Below are 14132 nucleotides of genomic sequence, written 5' to 3' on the forward strand. Positions count from 1 at the left end.
CTCATGCAGCTCCAAACAATGATGCTCCCACCACCATGCTTGACTGTAGGAAAGACACACTTGTCTTTGTACTCCTCACCTGGTTGCCACCACACATGCTTGACACTATCTTAAACAAAGTTTACCTTTGTCTCATCAGACCACAGGACATGGTTCCAGTAATCAATGTCCTTAGTCTGCTTGTCTTCAGCAAACTGTTTGCGGGCTTTCTTGTGCATCATCTTTAGAAGAGGCTTCCTTCTGGGACGACAATCATGCAGACCAACTTGATGCAGTGTGCAGCATATGGTCTCAGCCCTGACAGGCTGACCCACCCCTGTAACCTCTGCAGCAATGCTGGCAGCACTCGCGTCTATTTTGAAAAGACAACCTCTGGATACGCTGTTGCGCACATAAGCTCAACTTCTTTGGTCAACCAAGGCGAGGCCTGTTCTTAGTGGAACCTGTCTTGTTAAACTGCTGTATGGTCTTTGCCACCGCGCTGCAGCTCAGTTTCAGGGTGTTGGCAATCTTCTTATAGCCTAGGCCATTTTTATGTAGTGCAACAATTTTCAGTTCTTCATTTCTTTGCCATGAGGTGCCATATTGAACTTCCAGTGAAAGTATGAGGCCGAGGTCACACGAGCGTATGTTCTTTTGTGCGAGAGAATCTGGTCGGCACCCCCTCTGATCAGCCGTTTCCAGCTCTGGCCATGGCTGGTTGTAAACAGAATTAGTACACCACAGTGCCACACACTGTTTAGTGGCTACTCTTGGGTACTGCATCTTGGCTCCTATTCGCATGGACAAATGTATGAGAAAATTTTACTCTCAATATCCTACACAAAAATGAAAAATGCATAGCCAAGGTAGGTAGGTAATGCATTAGACCTTTACATACTATAGTATTTTTATAGTTTAACTTTTATTTCTCTACATGTTATGGCTACCCAGCATCCTCCTCCATCCCCCTCCCATGTTGGATTATGGAAGGGTAATTGGTGGCAAATTACATTTTAACAGACTGCTATATGTTGGCACCGCCATGTCACTCTTGTCAGCGGTGCTGAGCAGATGTCAATCAAGCCCATGGGGATGGTGAATGATGGCAAGGATCAGCATACTGGCCAAGAACCGTCCAACCTCAGTGAACTTGTAACTTCATTTACATAAAGATGCAATTACTATCATGTTTGAACTTGTCTCTAGCTACACTTTCCTGCAACAAAAGTCCCCCATACACATAAGTCTGCTAATTCTGCCCAAAACAGCAGGTTTACTGACTTGCCTCTATGGGGACCTTTTAAAGGCAACCTGTCTGGTGATTTCTGCTGCCTGAACGTCATAAATCTTGCATTTTTCTCTGAAACTCTGCCGCATAGTGGAAAACTTGAAGTTCAGCTTTAAAAAAGTTGGGAATGGGAAGTGGAGATCTGCTCTTAGATTGACAGGTCTACCTGTTTGACAGGTCTCTCTGCATATTCAATCTAGATGAAACGGGCAAGTACCAGCTCAGGTGACTCTCTTCCCATTTCTCTTCTCCTTTCTAAACAGTCTTGCAGTGTTTCAGAGTCAAACATGGGTGGCTGCAATGATTGATCCTGACAGATTCATGCGGCCTTTGTTTGGGAATGCAGGAATCGCCACATTTGTACTATATAAACTATTTAATATGGGCATACAGGTTATAGACTGCTGAAAAAAGCCCTCCCTGTATGTCTCATATCAGATGTCTTGTTGATAGATTATCTTTTATCACTTTATTTAAATGACCTCTTCCAGGCTCTGGGGAGGACGCTGCCTGGAAGACACCTCTGCCTCCAGAGATTATTATACATGAAGGGGGAGTTACCAGTGTGATGGCCGCTCTCTGCTCTCCTGATCTCTGCAGAGCTGTGTGTGATTAGACCGGACACATCTGCAGGTTCCTCTCTGCTTCCTGCTCACAGGCAGACAGGGCTGTAATATTGTTGTAAAACAGCAGAGCTGCAAAAAAAGTGTTTACAAGAAGACTATGTTCATTTCTCCTGTTTTGTTAGTTACTTGTCTCACACTGGTAACTCTCCCTTCATGTAAAATAATCTCTGGGGCAGAGTTATCTACCAGATAGTCCGCCCCAGAGCCTGGAAGAGGTCATTTATATAAAGTGATAAAAGATGATTTCTCATCAATAAGGCATCTGATATGAGGCATACAGGGAGGACTTTTTCTGCTTTCTATAACCCTTATGCCCATTTTAACAATGTAGATAGGTCAAATGTGGTGAACGATTCCCTTTTAGTCAAATAACATTGTGACACTTGGCACTGCAGAGTCCTCCCTGAGCTATACCTGTCACTGCCTGACGGTCTGGTCTTTATACAAGGCTATGACTGCTTAGCCCTAATCTAAGTTTGTCTTGTAAGATTTCTTTTCTTAGTGGCCATGTTTATCGCTGCTGGTCCGCTGCCCAGAATTGAATGTGCAGGAAATCTTCATGCTTTCCTTTTAAGGCCTGACAGAAGGCAGTGTTATTAACTTAGTATATTTTGTGCATGTAACTAGTACATGGCTGTCTAGAGTCATTTCTATCTTGTTTATGTGGTGGTATGATTGTTAAAGGGGCTCTCTTCTTTTAGAAAAGTGAACCCCAGACGATTCCAGTAATATAACAAGGCCTAGTAGCACTCGCCCCCCTGCTCTTGTCTGCTTTTTGAATGCAGTGGTAACCTCATTACACCAGCTTCAATCACTACTACAGTCAATCACTGAACTACTGCCATCTACTTTGGCAGAACTGATGAGCCTGGTGATTGGTGGCATCGGTGATGTGAGCAGTTGGCTTAACTTCACTGCCACAGCCAGAGAGCAGAGTGGTTGTGGGAGGAGTACTATCTGGCTTTATTTTACATTACTGGTCCACGCTTCTAAAAGTGGAAACCCCCTTTAAATCTCTCGCCAGCAGCTAAACATGTAGACTTTTCAGTTAAGGTGATAAGATGGGGAAACTGTCTACTTGATTTGGTCTCTTTTCACCTAGAAGCCTGGTTTGTAGTGCACAAGAAAGTAGAATTTGCTTGATTGACCATTTGGCTGCATCCAGTCCAGGAGAAGGAACAGAATTTTTTTTTTTAACGTTAGGAGATTTGTCCTTTAAATCAGGAATATTCCCTCATGAGCCAGTGGTAGGCTGGATCACATTTTTAAAGAACAATTTGTCTAGCTTTTTTTAATACAATGTTGTATATATTGTTAAAGTATACCTGTTGTCTAAGGTAACTTTTCAGAATAGGCTGGTTGTGTGTTGTGGTTATAAGGAATAACACTTTCAGCTCATCATAAAGACTTTTTTTTTTTTTTTTTTTTAAACTAGTGTTCTCCTTTTTGCAAGTCTTATCTAATATTCAACTCTGAGCTAGTGGGTGGATATTAGCAGCTGTGATGTCTCTCCTACACTGAGCTATTCCTGCTCCCTGCTTATGTTGCACATGTTCTAAAGCAGCAGCAGCCTGGGGGGACACTATTCCACAGTGCTGAGCAGTGTAACTGTGCATGCTGCACTGGAGTTCCATAAACACTCACTACAAAGCTGCAGTCACTTCTTTAGTCCTCCACCATTTATAGACTTCCATAGTCTCTCAGCGAGCCTAGCAGTCTGTCTTGTTTTGACTCATAGGCTTGCAAAAAGATTATTCAAGATATTAGTGATTCTTAGATTTATTTGTACAATTCACTTAGGCAATGTTTGAAGTTTTGAAGCAACAATGACCATTCATGTTCTAGAGCATACATGTCAAACTCTGGCCCGTGGGCCAAATCTGGCTCACAGGGTTATTATATTTGGCCTGTGACACCAGAACCACCACCCTTATGTGAGGCCCCATTATACTGTATACTGGATGGCCCGTGACTTTGTTCAAGTTTTTCATTTTGGCCCTCTGTGTGTTTGAGCTTGACATCCTGTTCTAAAGGGTAATGTATGTTCTTGTGGAAGCTACTAAATTGGTGTTGGAAAACTTGTAGTCCAGGCCAAGCCCCCTTGGTAATGTATACCAAGTAGCAAAATACAAAAAAAAGTATCCTGTTGTGATGTCACAACTCTACAATTGGCAGCAAGGTCCACATACATGCCACAATGCATTAATTTATGCAAACTAGCTATCATCCAAGTAAAAGAAGGCAGTCTCTCCTATTGAAGGTAGTTGCCCTAAGGCTATGGCCCCACTATCAGTATTTGGTCAGTATTCGGTCAGTATTTTTTCTCAGGACTGGGAGCCAAAACCAGGAGTGGGTGATAAATGCTGAATTGGTGTCTTGTTTCTATTATACCTTTTCTCTGATTTTTCCTCACCTGATTTTGGTTCCAACTAATGAGAAAAATACTGACCGAATACTGATAGTGGGGCCGTGGCCTTAAACTAACCTTGCCACATTTAGTTTGGATCGTTAGCTAAATGAGTCTTCTATAAAGTTTGACTTTTCCTTTTAAAGAATTTAAAGGGGTCCTGTGAAAACAAGTTATCGCCTAAGCACAGAATAGGTTCTAACTTGTTGATCAGTGGGTGTCCAACAGCTGGGATCCCCACCGATCTGCAGATCAGGCAACTTTTATCCATGTTACAAAAAGAAATTGATGCCACTCAAGTTATTCTGTGAGACTGGTGGAAAAAACTGCCCCTTGGGCAATGGATGGAGCACTGGTTGAGCATGTAACACTGCTTCTACTCCATTCTAACTGGCAGAACTGTGAACTTTTATTTCCATCAGTGCTGGTCCCAGTGGTCAGACCCCCACCGATCAACAAGCTATTATCACCTATGTAGAGCACATCATTCTGTGAATATTGCCTTTCATATGGAATATTATGTATAAGATGTAAGTAACCTTGATATGATGCAGATGGAGCATGTACTTAGAGTGGTTAATGCCATTGAAAGGGAACACTTATATTGGGAAACTGGAACACCGGATCACCCCATCAGCTCCTCCTTCTTACTGCACGTGGCACAGGGCATGCTGGCAATACTGGCCAATAGTCCTCCACTCTCTGGAGCTGCTGTTGCAGGAATGTACACATTAAGGAAAGCTGCCTCTAACCATGGAGAAATAGAATAAAAAGGATCACTTTCATGATATTGTAGTAATTCTGTAAATATCTAAAAATGGATGTCCGATGAGCAGGAGCCCTCATTATTTAATAGGCATTTTTTTAAATGCCTACAGGTTTTCTACATGTTTAGTCTGTTTTCATTGTTACAGCAGGCCAGATCCATACTGAAATATGAGATTAATGATGGTGTGTCCTCAAATACACTCTTGAGGTCTTGTCCTGACAACTCTCAAGGAGCTCAGTACATGAAGCCAAGTGTGTTCTGGAGTAGATCCGCCTCATCAGCTGTGTGTGCTGGGGGGGCGCTGGGTCTGTAGCTTAGACATTCAGTCCGTGTGCTCACCCTGCACTGCAACCGATGGAATATGATTAGTAATGTCTTTATCAGACCCTGTATGTAAGGAGATATTCTTCTCCCCTGGAGGCATTGCCTCTCTGTATCTTACCCGGTCTGATGTAGCATGCCACAAAACCGCTGTCTCTATGTGAAATCGGAGACACGCAGAATATATATCTTTTAAATTCCACAGTGTCCACTTTTTATCTGGTGCTTCTGTATGTTTATGGTGATGCCTGATTTCTAGAAGTAACATTAAATTGCCTTATATTTTTACATTTCTCCATCAACTTGGCTGTAGTTTTATTGTTACGATTTACATTCATACGATAATATTCACAGGACATTGATAAATTATTTTGGTTGGGAGCATGCTGTCAAGAACCTTAAGAACCCCCCCCCCCCCCCCCTTCACCTTACCGAATACAGGATACACTTCAATAATATACAACCTACATATCTCACTCAGACTGAAGTACTATATTAATGTGGTAAAAAATGCAACATTTCATTAATAACTGCTATCAAGGAGAACAAAGAATAAAAAGGTTTGCCAGTGGAAGATTCAAGAGAAATCTGATAACTTGCACCGTATATTAGGCTAGATCGTATAAAATGAATAACCGTTCATCTGTTACTTGTGATGGAAACAATTAAAGGTCGCAGATGATGTGATCTTCTGTATTTCTCGCTGTGTGACCATATATTATCTGTGACTTTTTATTTTCCATTACAAGGACACATGAACTGTGGTTCATTTTATACTATTCAATTCCTTGGATCTTTCTCTGGCAAACCTTTTTTTATTTTTCGTAATCCATTATATTAATGTTGGATTTTTTGCCACGTGAATATAGTACTCCACTCTTGTGTGACCTATGTGGGTCTTTACATATGACTTTTTTTTTCTTTGGAGGTCACAGGTTAGCAGTAGCAAATTTGTGACTGACTGATCTATGGAGCTGTCATCAGTATTGTAGCAAGGAAGCTTCTTTCCAGGCCATTAAAGAAAAATTATGTTCGGCCTCTACAGTACTATCTCTAGTAACAGTAATTGCAATTGGAAGAACAAAAAAATGGATACTTATTTGTTTTTTCCATTGTTATTGATACAATCCTGCCTATGAATGCATCTTTTTTTGCCCTCTACCATTCAGTAAAATTGACATGTTCATTTTATGTGGGTTGATATAACAATGATTGTATGTGTTTCCCCCCTTCCCCGTTACAACTTTTGCTAAAAAAAACAAAAAACTTTTTGTCACTTTTCAGGTTGAACATGTAGTCTGATCTGTGGGCAGCAGGGTATAGAGAAGGAGAAGCTGATTAGAATGATATATAGGTTTGTTGGTGAAGATTTATTTTAAGGCAAGGGCACAGTAGGTGTAGCGGCCAAGGTTCACTAGCTGTCGTTGCTACATCACAGATCAATACCCCTAAGGCTATGTTCCCACATTGTTTTTTTTGTTTGTTTTGTTTTTTTTTCAGTCAGAAATCTGCAGCAAAACTGATCTCTGGCAGGAAATCAGCTGCGTCAAATCTGCTGGTTTTGCTGCTTTTTTTTTTCACTTTCCTTCTGTCTATTTAGACATGTACATAAAGTTCTGTGGAAAAAAAGAACCCCATTCTATTTTGCCATAAAAAACGCAGATGTTCTATTTTCCAAGAACACAACCAAGGCACAAAGTATGCAGCAAAAAACACATTGTGGGAGCAGAGAATTCTGGTTTCTCATTGCTGGTACTGCAAAATGCAGCTGCAGCTTTTTCTGCAAATGTTCAGCAAAATATGCTGAAAAACACGCGTGGGAACGTAGCTTAAGGGTACTGTGATCGCAATAAGAAGGCTGAAAAAAAAAGTTCAACTGCGACAGCTAATTTTTAAAAAAAAAAAAAAATTTGCCACTTGCTTGACGCAGTCACAATGTGATTCTATTCACTTGTATCTCGCTGCAGTATAGTAACAGCTAGTGAACTTTGGCCGCTTGAGTTTTTGAGTTGAGGCCAAAGTTGCACAGGCATACAGTGAAGACAGCATGTATACAAGTGCAATGGGCAGTCCTATTCAGTCATTGCCAAACACCATAAAGTGCAAGCTTTACAGAAACCATTCCCACCAAAATGAATATCAATCTGATCAACTTCTCCTGCTCTCTACCAGCTTGCCTGCAGACCAGACACCATTTTCGCTTTTAAATAGTTTTTTTTTTGGGGGTTGATGTATTGAGACTTTTTTTTTTTTTGCCACTTGATGAAAACCACTAGCAAGTCGTATGGTCGTTGACTCTGAAATTGAATGGTGGTGGGTTAAAGGGGTTTTCCCACGAACAAAAGTTAATTTTTTTCATTAGATCTTGAAATAATAAGAATTTCCACAATTGGATGTGTTTAAAATGTTCCTGTGCTGAGATCTTGTGCCCCTGCTGTGTACTGTGTAATGGCTGTGTCTGACCGTGCAGGAACATGGTCTGATCATGCCACAGCTCCTGGGCAGGGGAGGAAGCAAGAGTATACAGACATGACAGCTGGGGATTACAGCTGATTCTTTGAGCTAAAACTTTGTTTAAAAGCAAGCAAAGAAATGTTTTATTGCACAAAAAGAATCCGCTGTGCTGTAATGTCTGTATACTCTTTTGCTTCCTCCCCTGCCCAGGAGCTGTGGTATGATCAGACCATGTTCCTGCACTGTCGGACACAACCATTACACAGTACACAGCAGGGGCACATTTATAAGATTATCTCAGCACAGGGACTTTTTTTTGTTTTTAATCCTTTCGTATTGTGGACCTTATTTTTATTCCAAGATCTAGAGAATAAGATGAACTTTTGTTTGGGGGGAAACCCCTTTAAGGATTCCTTATGCTCTCATCCAAAAAGGCCTGTTCACTCTCTGGTAGTGTTCCTACTGTGCCCGATTTAAAGTACCTACATTTTTCCATACAGGTCATTAGGGAAATGTTCCTGCATGGAGTTGCCATTCTTTGAGTGGCTACATTACATCCTATTTTCTCAATCAAAAGAAGAGTGAGTTCTTTATTGAATCCCGGCAACCAGGGCTGTGGAGTCGGAGCCCTTTTTGGTGGAGTTGGTATAAAATGAACTGACTCACCCGACTCCTAAAATATATAATAAATTGGATACAGTAGTTCAATGCAGTTTGTGGGGAATATTTTTTCATAAGAATTCGGGAAAGTTATGAAATGTCCTATTCCTGATCTAAGGGTCTAGACCAGGGGTCCTCAAACTGCGGCCCGCGGAGGACTTTTATCCGGCCCGCCTTGCTATGGGCGGATGAGAGGGGAGCGGTGTCAGCGCCCGCCCTTCTCCCCCGCTTGCTCAGGGCCCCGGCAGGCGGATACTTGCCTCTCCCCGTGCCTCTGCAGATCCGCTGTCTTCCTGCTCTGTGCTTCCTGTGACGTCTCAGGTCAGAGGGTGCGGTGATGTCTTTACACCGCGCCCTCCCGAGTGCCGTCACAGGCAGCGCAGAGCGGGACGACGACGACACCGCCGCGACGCTGGAGTCCAGACCAGGGCAGCGGCAGCAAGTGAGAAGTGAGGTGAGTATTGGATTTTTTTTTTTTTTTTTTAATGTATGGAGGCATTATATGGGGGGGTGACATGCTGCATGGGGCATTATATGGGGGGGGTGACATGCTGCATGGGGCATTATATGGGGGGGGTGACATGCTGCATATGGCATTATAAGGGGGAAACAGCCTGCCTATTGGGAACATTTACCTGCCCATTGAGGACCTATGCTGCCTATTGGGAACATTTACCTGCCTGTTGGGGACCTATGCTGCCTATTGGGAACATTTACCTGCCTGTTGGGGACCTATGCTGCCTATTGGGTACATTTACCTGCCCATTGAGGACCTATGCTGCCTATTGGGTACAGTTACCTACCTATTGAAATACCGGTTGATTTAACTTTACTTGTTCTTCATTTTAAATATTGTATTTGTTCCTGTATCGTTTTTTTTTTACTACAAAATAAGATGTGTAGTGTGCATAGGAATTTGTTCATAGTTTTTTTTTAAAAAACTATATTCCGGCCCTCCAATGGTCTGAGGGACCGTGAACTGGCCCCCTGTTTAAAAAGTTTCAGGACCCCTGGTCTAGACTTTTAGCTGAGATGAATCTGTGCTGCAGTAAATTTATCACTTACACATGAGCCGTGTATGAGGGAGTCGGAGGCAGGGAAATTGAGGCGTCTGAGTTGAAGGTTTGGCTTACTGACTCCACAGCCCTGCCAGCAACATGGTTATTATATCTTTACTCTCACCCACAAAAAACAAAGTTAAGCAACTTTTGTGTGTGCGGGAAAAAAATTGTATAAGTAGTCCAATAGGAGGACTGTTCTCCTAGTTCTTATGATCTGCCTCTTGTGTTTTGATATCCAACCAAGCTGAGAAGTTGCCTAATCACGGTATAAACAGCAGGCACAAGTCATGGGGTTGTCAGGCAATGTCCTATTAACCCTGTGAATTGTTGGTGCAGGAAATCCCCTTTATAGCCCTCTGCTCAGCTGGCCGTTCATAAAATGTGATTCTTTTCGTGGAAATGGTTTAATGAATCTGGACATCGATGTGGAAATGTTATTTATAGTTTTCTCTATAACCAGACTGTTCTTCTGTATCATCTTTCTTAGAAAACATCTCTGTTACAAAGACGTTTATAATGTGTGATGTAAAGGGCCAACAAAAGTTATGCTGGCTAATAAAGTATACACATCACTTGTGTATATTCAGCATGGCGTTCTTGTACTAAATCTATACAATTCATGTATGTTATTGGCTTTAACCAGCCTTTTAATTTTTGGAAAGTATGAACAGGTGATCCAGCATCCACATAAGTATAGTAATGCTAAAACTTCACTGTGTTTGGGCCCTTCAAAAAATAAAATAAAATCCACTAGATCAGATGCCCTGTATCTAATGTTTTTTTTAACCCCTTACTCATAAGTGACATCGGCTATGCAATAAGATATAACTGTATGAAAGCTGGAGTCCAACTACACAAATCCCCCACCAATATCTGGAGGAAGTCCTGGATCTGAATGACGCAGTGGATGAGCATAAGCGCTGATAATCCACTTGAACTCTATTGGGCTTTTCTCGACTGACTTTGTCTGATAAACTGACACACATGCAGCAATAGTTTGTAATTGGAAATTGGTTTGTGTACATTGAATGAAAAATAAAATGGTGAATTTTCTTTTTCTTTTCAGACCTGGCCTCATCATGGATGAAGAACATCAACATTCACATTGTGCTTGTTGTGTCAGTCGACGATGCATGATTAGACCAGAGACTGGAATCTCCTGTGATCTGATCGGCTGTCCACACGTTTGCGGTGCAGTCTTTCATTCATGCAAAGCCGATGAACATCGAATGTTGTGTCCCCTAGAAAGAGTACCTTGCCTAAACAGTGGTTTTGGATGTCCCTTTTTCATGACCCGAAATAAACTAGCTGATCATTTGCAAATCTGCCCTGCCAGTGTAGTTTGCTGCACTATGGAATGGAATAGGTGGCCGGTGAGCTATGCGGACAGAAAATCCTATGAAAACTTGAGCAGAGATGTTGATGAAGTAGAACAGCTAGATATGGCTTTAGCATTGCAAGATCAAAGAATGCTGTTGGAGTCTCTCAAAGTGGCCACCATGATGTCTAAAACCACTGAAAAACTTGAATCTCCTGAACAAATATCTGTCCAAATGGAAGAGGAGGACAATGTGATCACGAATGGTGTACCTGGTGATGAAGATTCCTACAGTGCACTTTATCAAGCAACCATTGAGACAACTAAAAGTTTAGCTGCTGCTCTAGATATCTTAAATAATGCCACCAGAGACATTACAATACTTAATGGAAGACTACGAGATGCCAGTTGTGCAATGAACAAAAATTTCCAGCTCACGGAGCACAATAATCTACATGATGGCCTGAAAGATCAGGAATTTGAGGATGAAGAAAGCATTGAGGCTGCTGGTGGAATGGCTTGCAGTTCCTTGAAGCAAAAGTATCAGAATGGTTCGAGTGATTTCTATCCAGGAACCAATGGTAGTTATGTGGTGGAAAATGACAATGGGAACGGGAGCCAAGTATCTGTTTTGTGTAATGGTTTTCATGATCAAAGTACACTTGCTCCTCAGGGAAAAGAAAATAAGTTTGCTGTGGGACCTAATGAAAATGGTGCAGTCATCACTTTAGAGGGTGTCGAAAAACTCGATGGCCAATGTAGCTCATTGCATTCTGCAGAACCAATCTCCTCTCCTCCATGTATAAATGGTTCTGATGAGCAAATGTCAGATAAAAAGGATGAACAAGGATTACGAAATGTTGCAGTCTTTGGAAGACGTCCTTTCTTGGTTGATACTTATTGGTTTAAAGCTAGAACCGAGAATAAAGCAGTGGACACTTCGGACTTGGAAGTTCAAGAAGACCCGATGGGACTAAATGGTATCGACTTAATTACAGCGGCTTTGCTATTTTGCTTGGGGGACTCACCTGGTGGTAGAGGGATTTCAGATAGTCGGAATGTAGATGGTTATCATGTTGACTTTGGAACGCAAACCTTCTCATTTCCATCTGCAATATTGGCTACAAATACGATGGTCGGGGAGATAGCATCAGCTTCTGCCTGTGATCATGCTAATCCCCAGCTTTCCAATCCTAGCCCTTTTCAGACTCTTGGTCTGGACTTAGTTCTTGAATGTGTTGCGCGATACCAAACTAAACAGAGGTCTATGTTTACATTTGTATGTGGCCAATTGTTCAGAAGAGACGAGTTTTCTTCTCACTTTAAGAATGTTCATGGTGATATTCACGCAGGTCTAAATGGCTGGATGGAACAGAGATGTCCACTAGCATATTATGGATGTACTTATTCCCAACGTAGGTTTTGTCCTTCAACACAAGGATCAAAAATTATTCATGATAGACACTTAAAATCGTTTGGGGTTCAACCTCATTTACCAAGTGACCTTGAATCTACAAAGAGTTCTTCATCAGGACCACCAGTTGATCATTTTAGTAGTTTGCCTTATGAGGTTTTGCAGCACATTGCAGGATTTCTTGATGGATTTTCTATGTGCCAACTTTCAAGAGTGTCTAGACTGATGAGGGATGTATGTGCCAGTTTACTACAAGCCCGTGGAATGGTGGTTCTGCTGTGGGAAAAAAGACAGTATCCACACGGAAGTTCCTGGCAGATCAAAGAAAAGGTTGGTGTTACTATTTCTCAAAAAATATCCCAAGCACATTGAATCAATGAAGTAATGCCAGAATACAAATTCCACAATCATTTAATAGTTGTACGATTTGATAGACTTAAAAATTGACCATTTCATCTTTTATTTCTATGAACATATAGAAGTCGTACTTAAATGGAACCTGTCACCAGAAAAATTGCTATTAACCTGCAGATATTGGGTTGATCTGCAGGTTAATGGCGTTACTAACCTGTCCGGTGCCTGCATATAGCCTAACGCTGCAAGGGAAAATAACTTTATTCTCCACGGCAGCATTCAGTTCAGTCATGGGGGTGTCGCTTGTTGAGTCAACACTTTGAGAATACAGAGCAGCAGCTGTAATGGCGTCCCCGGCCCTGACTGACGGCTGACACCAATGCAGAGCCAGTGTAAGTCCCCACTCTTTATTCTCAGAACGGTGGCTGAACTAGTGCCGATGCTGCCCCATTGACTGAAACCAAATGCTTCCAGGGGGGAATCAAGTTAATTTTCTGTGTTCGGCTAAGTGCAGGTGCTGGGCAGGTTAGCAATTTTTTTTTTTCTGGTGACCGGTTCCCTTTAAAGATCTATCAACAGGATTTCACACCCACAAACTATATGCGCATGTAGCTCTTTCAGAGACCAACCCAGCTATACATATACATGGCCAGTCTGTTCTTTTCTTACTGAGAAAGCAGCATTTGAATTAATATGCAAATGAGGCTGTAGATCTGAAGCCTCTGTCACTCCAGCTCTATTCCCCACACAGCACTGCTACCTCCTGCTTAACTGACTGCTCCTTTGCCTGAAGTCACACGGCATAGGGACGGTCAGTTGAGCAGTAAAAGGCAGTGCTGGGCAGGGTCTGCTGGAGGGGCAGGGTCTGCTGGAGTGACAGGGGCTTCAGATTTTCATCCTTATTTGCATTTAAAATCAAACGCTGATTTCATAGTTACTATGGAACGGGTTGGCCATGTAAAGGTATTGCTGGACTTGTCTCTAAAAGGACTACATGTGCATTTTAAATAGTTAGGAGGGGGAGGTGAAATCCTGTTTTGGCTTATTTCCACACAATGTCTAGGTGCTATGTTTTTCAGATTAGTAGTACATGCAATCTTTGCCGTCCAAGTTGTACAATACACAGATCCATGTCTAGTTCTCTATCTTGTAAATTTTTTTTAATGTTTGATAGGGGATAGGTGCACTGCAGCGTAGTGAAGGAGTTAATGGTTATAGACATAGTATAGGATGCGAGACCACAATAGTTATGGGGCTATTAACTTTTTACCCAGTTTTCAAGGGATGCTGATGGCGTCATATCTGCTATTCTGCTGGTCTAGGAGAATGGATGGGTTAATTCCTTGTGTATAAAGATGCATTCACAAAGATTTTTCCATATCTGTTTGTGGGTGGAAAATCTTCAGCGTATTGCAGTAGCCAAGTGGATGTGATATTTTTTTAATTTGTCATTTAAACCAACTCTGCATTAATCAATA

The 14132-nt window shown here is 41.8% G+C and overlaps 1 protein-coding gene across 1 annotated transcript in view; it reads left to right on the forward strand.

Annotated features, from left to right (window-relative positions):
• FBXO30 (F-box protein 30) overlaps positions 1-14132 on the forward strand; it is a 37468-nt gene that overhangs the window by 17284 nt on the left and 6052 nt on the right. Inside the window, exon 2 of the mRNA XM_073672543.1 lies at positions 10635-12630. Coding sequence (XP_073528644.1) covers positions 10648-12630 — 1983 coding nt within the window. The 5' untranslated portion in view covers positions 10635-10647. The remainder of the gene's footprint in view (positions 1-10634; positions 12631-14132) is intronic.

Source organism: Phyllobates terribilis, unplaced genomic scaffold (assembly GCF_046119375.1).
Source record: "Phyllobates terribilis strain yellow unplaced genomic scaffold, ASM4611937v1 Scaffold_3__8_contigs__length_932513732, whole genome shotgun sequence".
NCBI lineage: Eukaryota > Metazoa > Chordata > Amphibia > Anura > Dendrobatidae > Phyllobates > Phyllobates terribilis.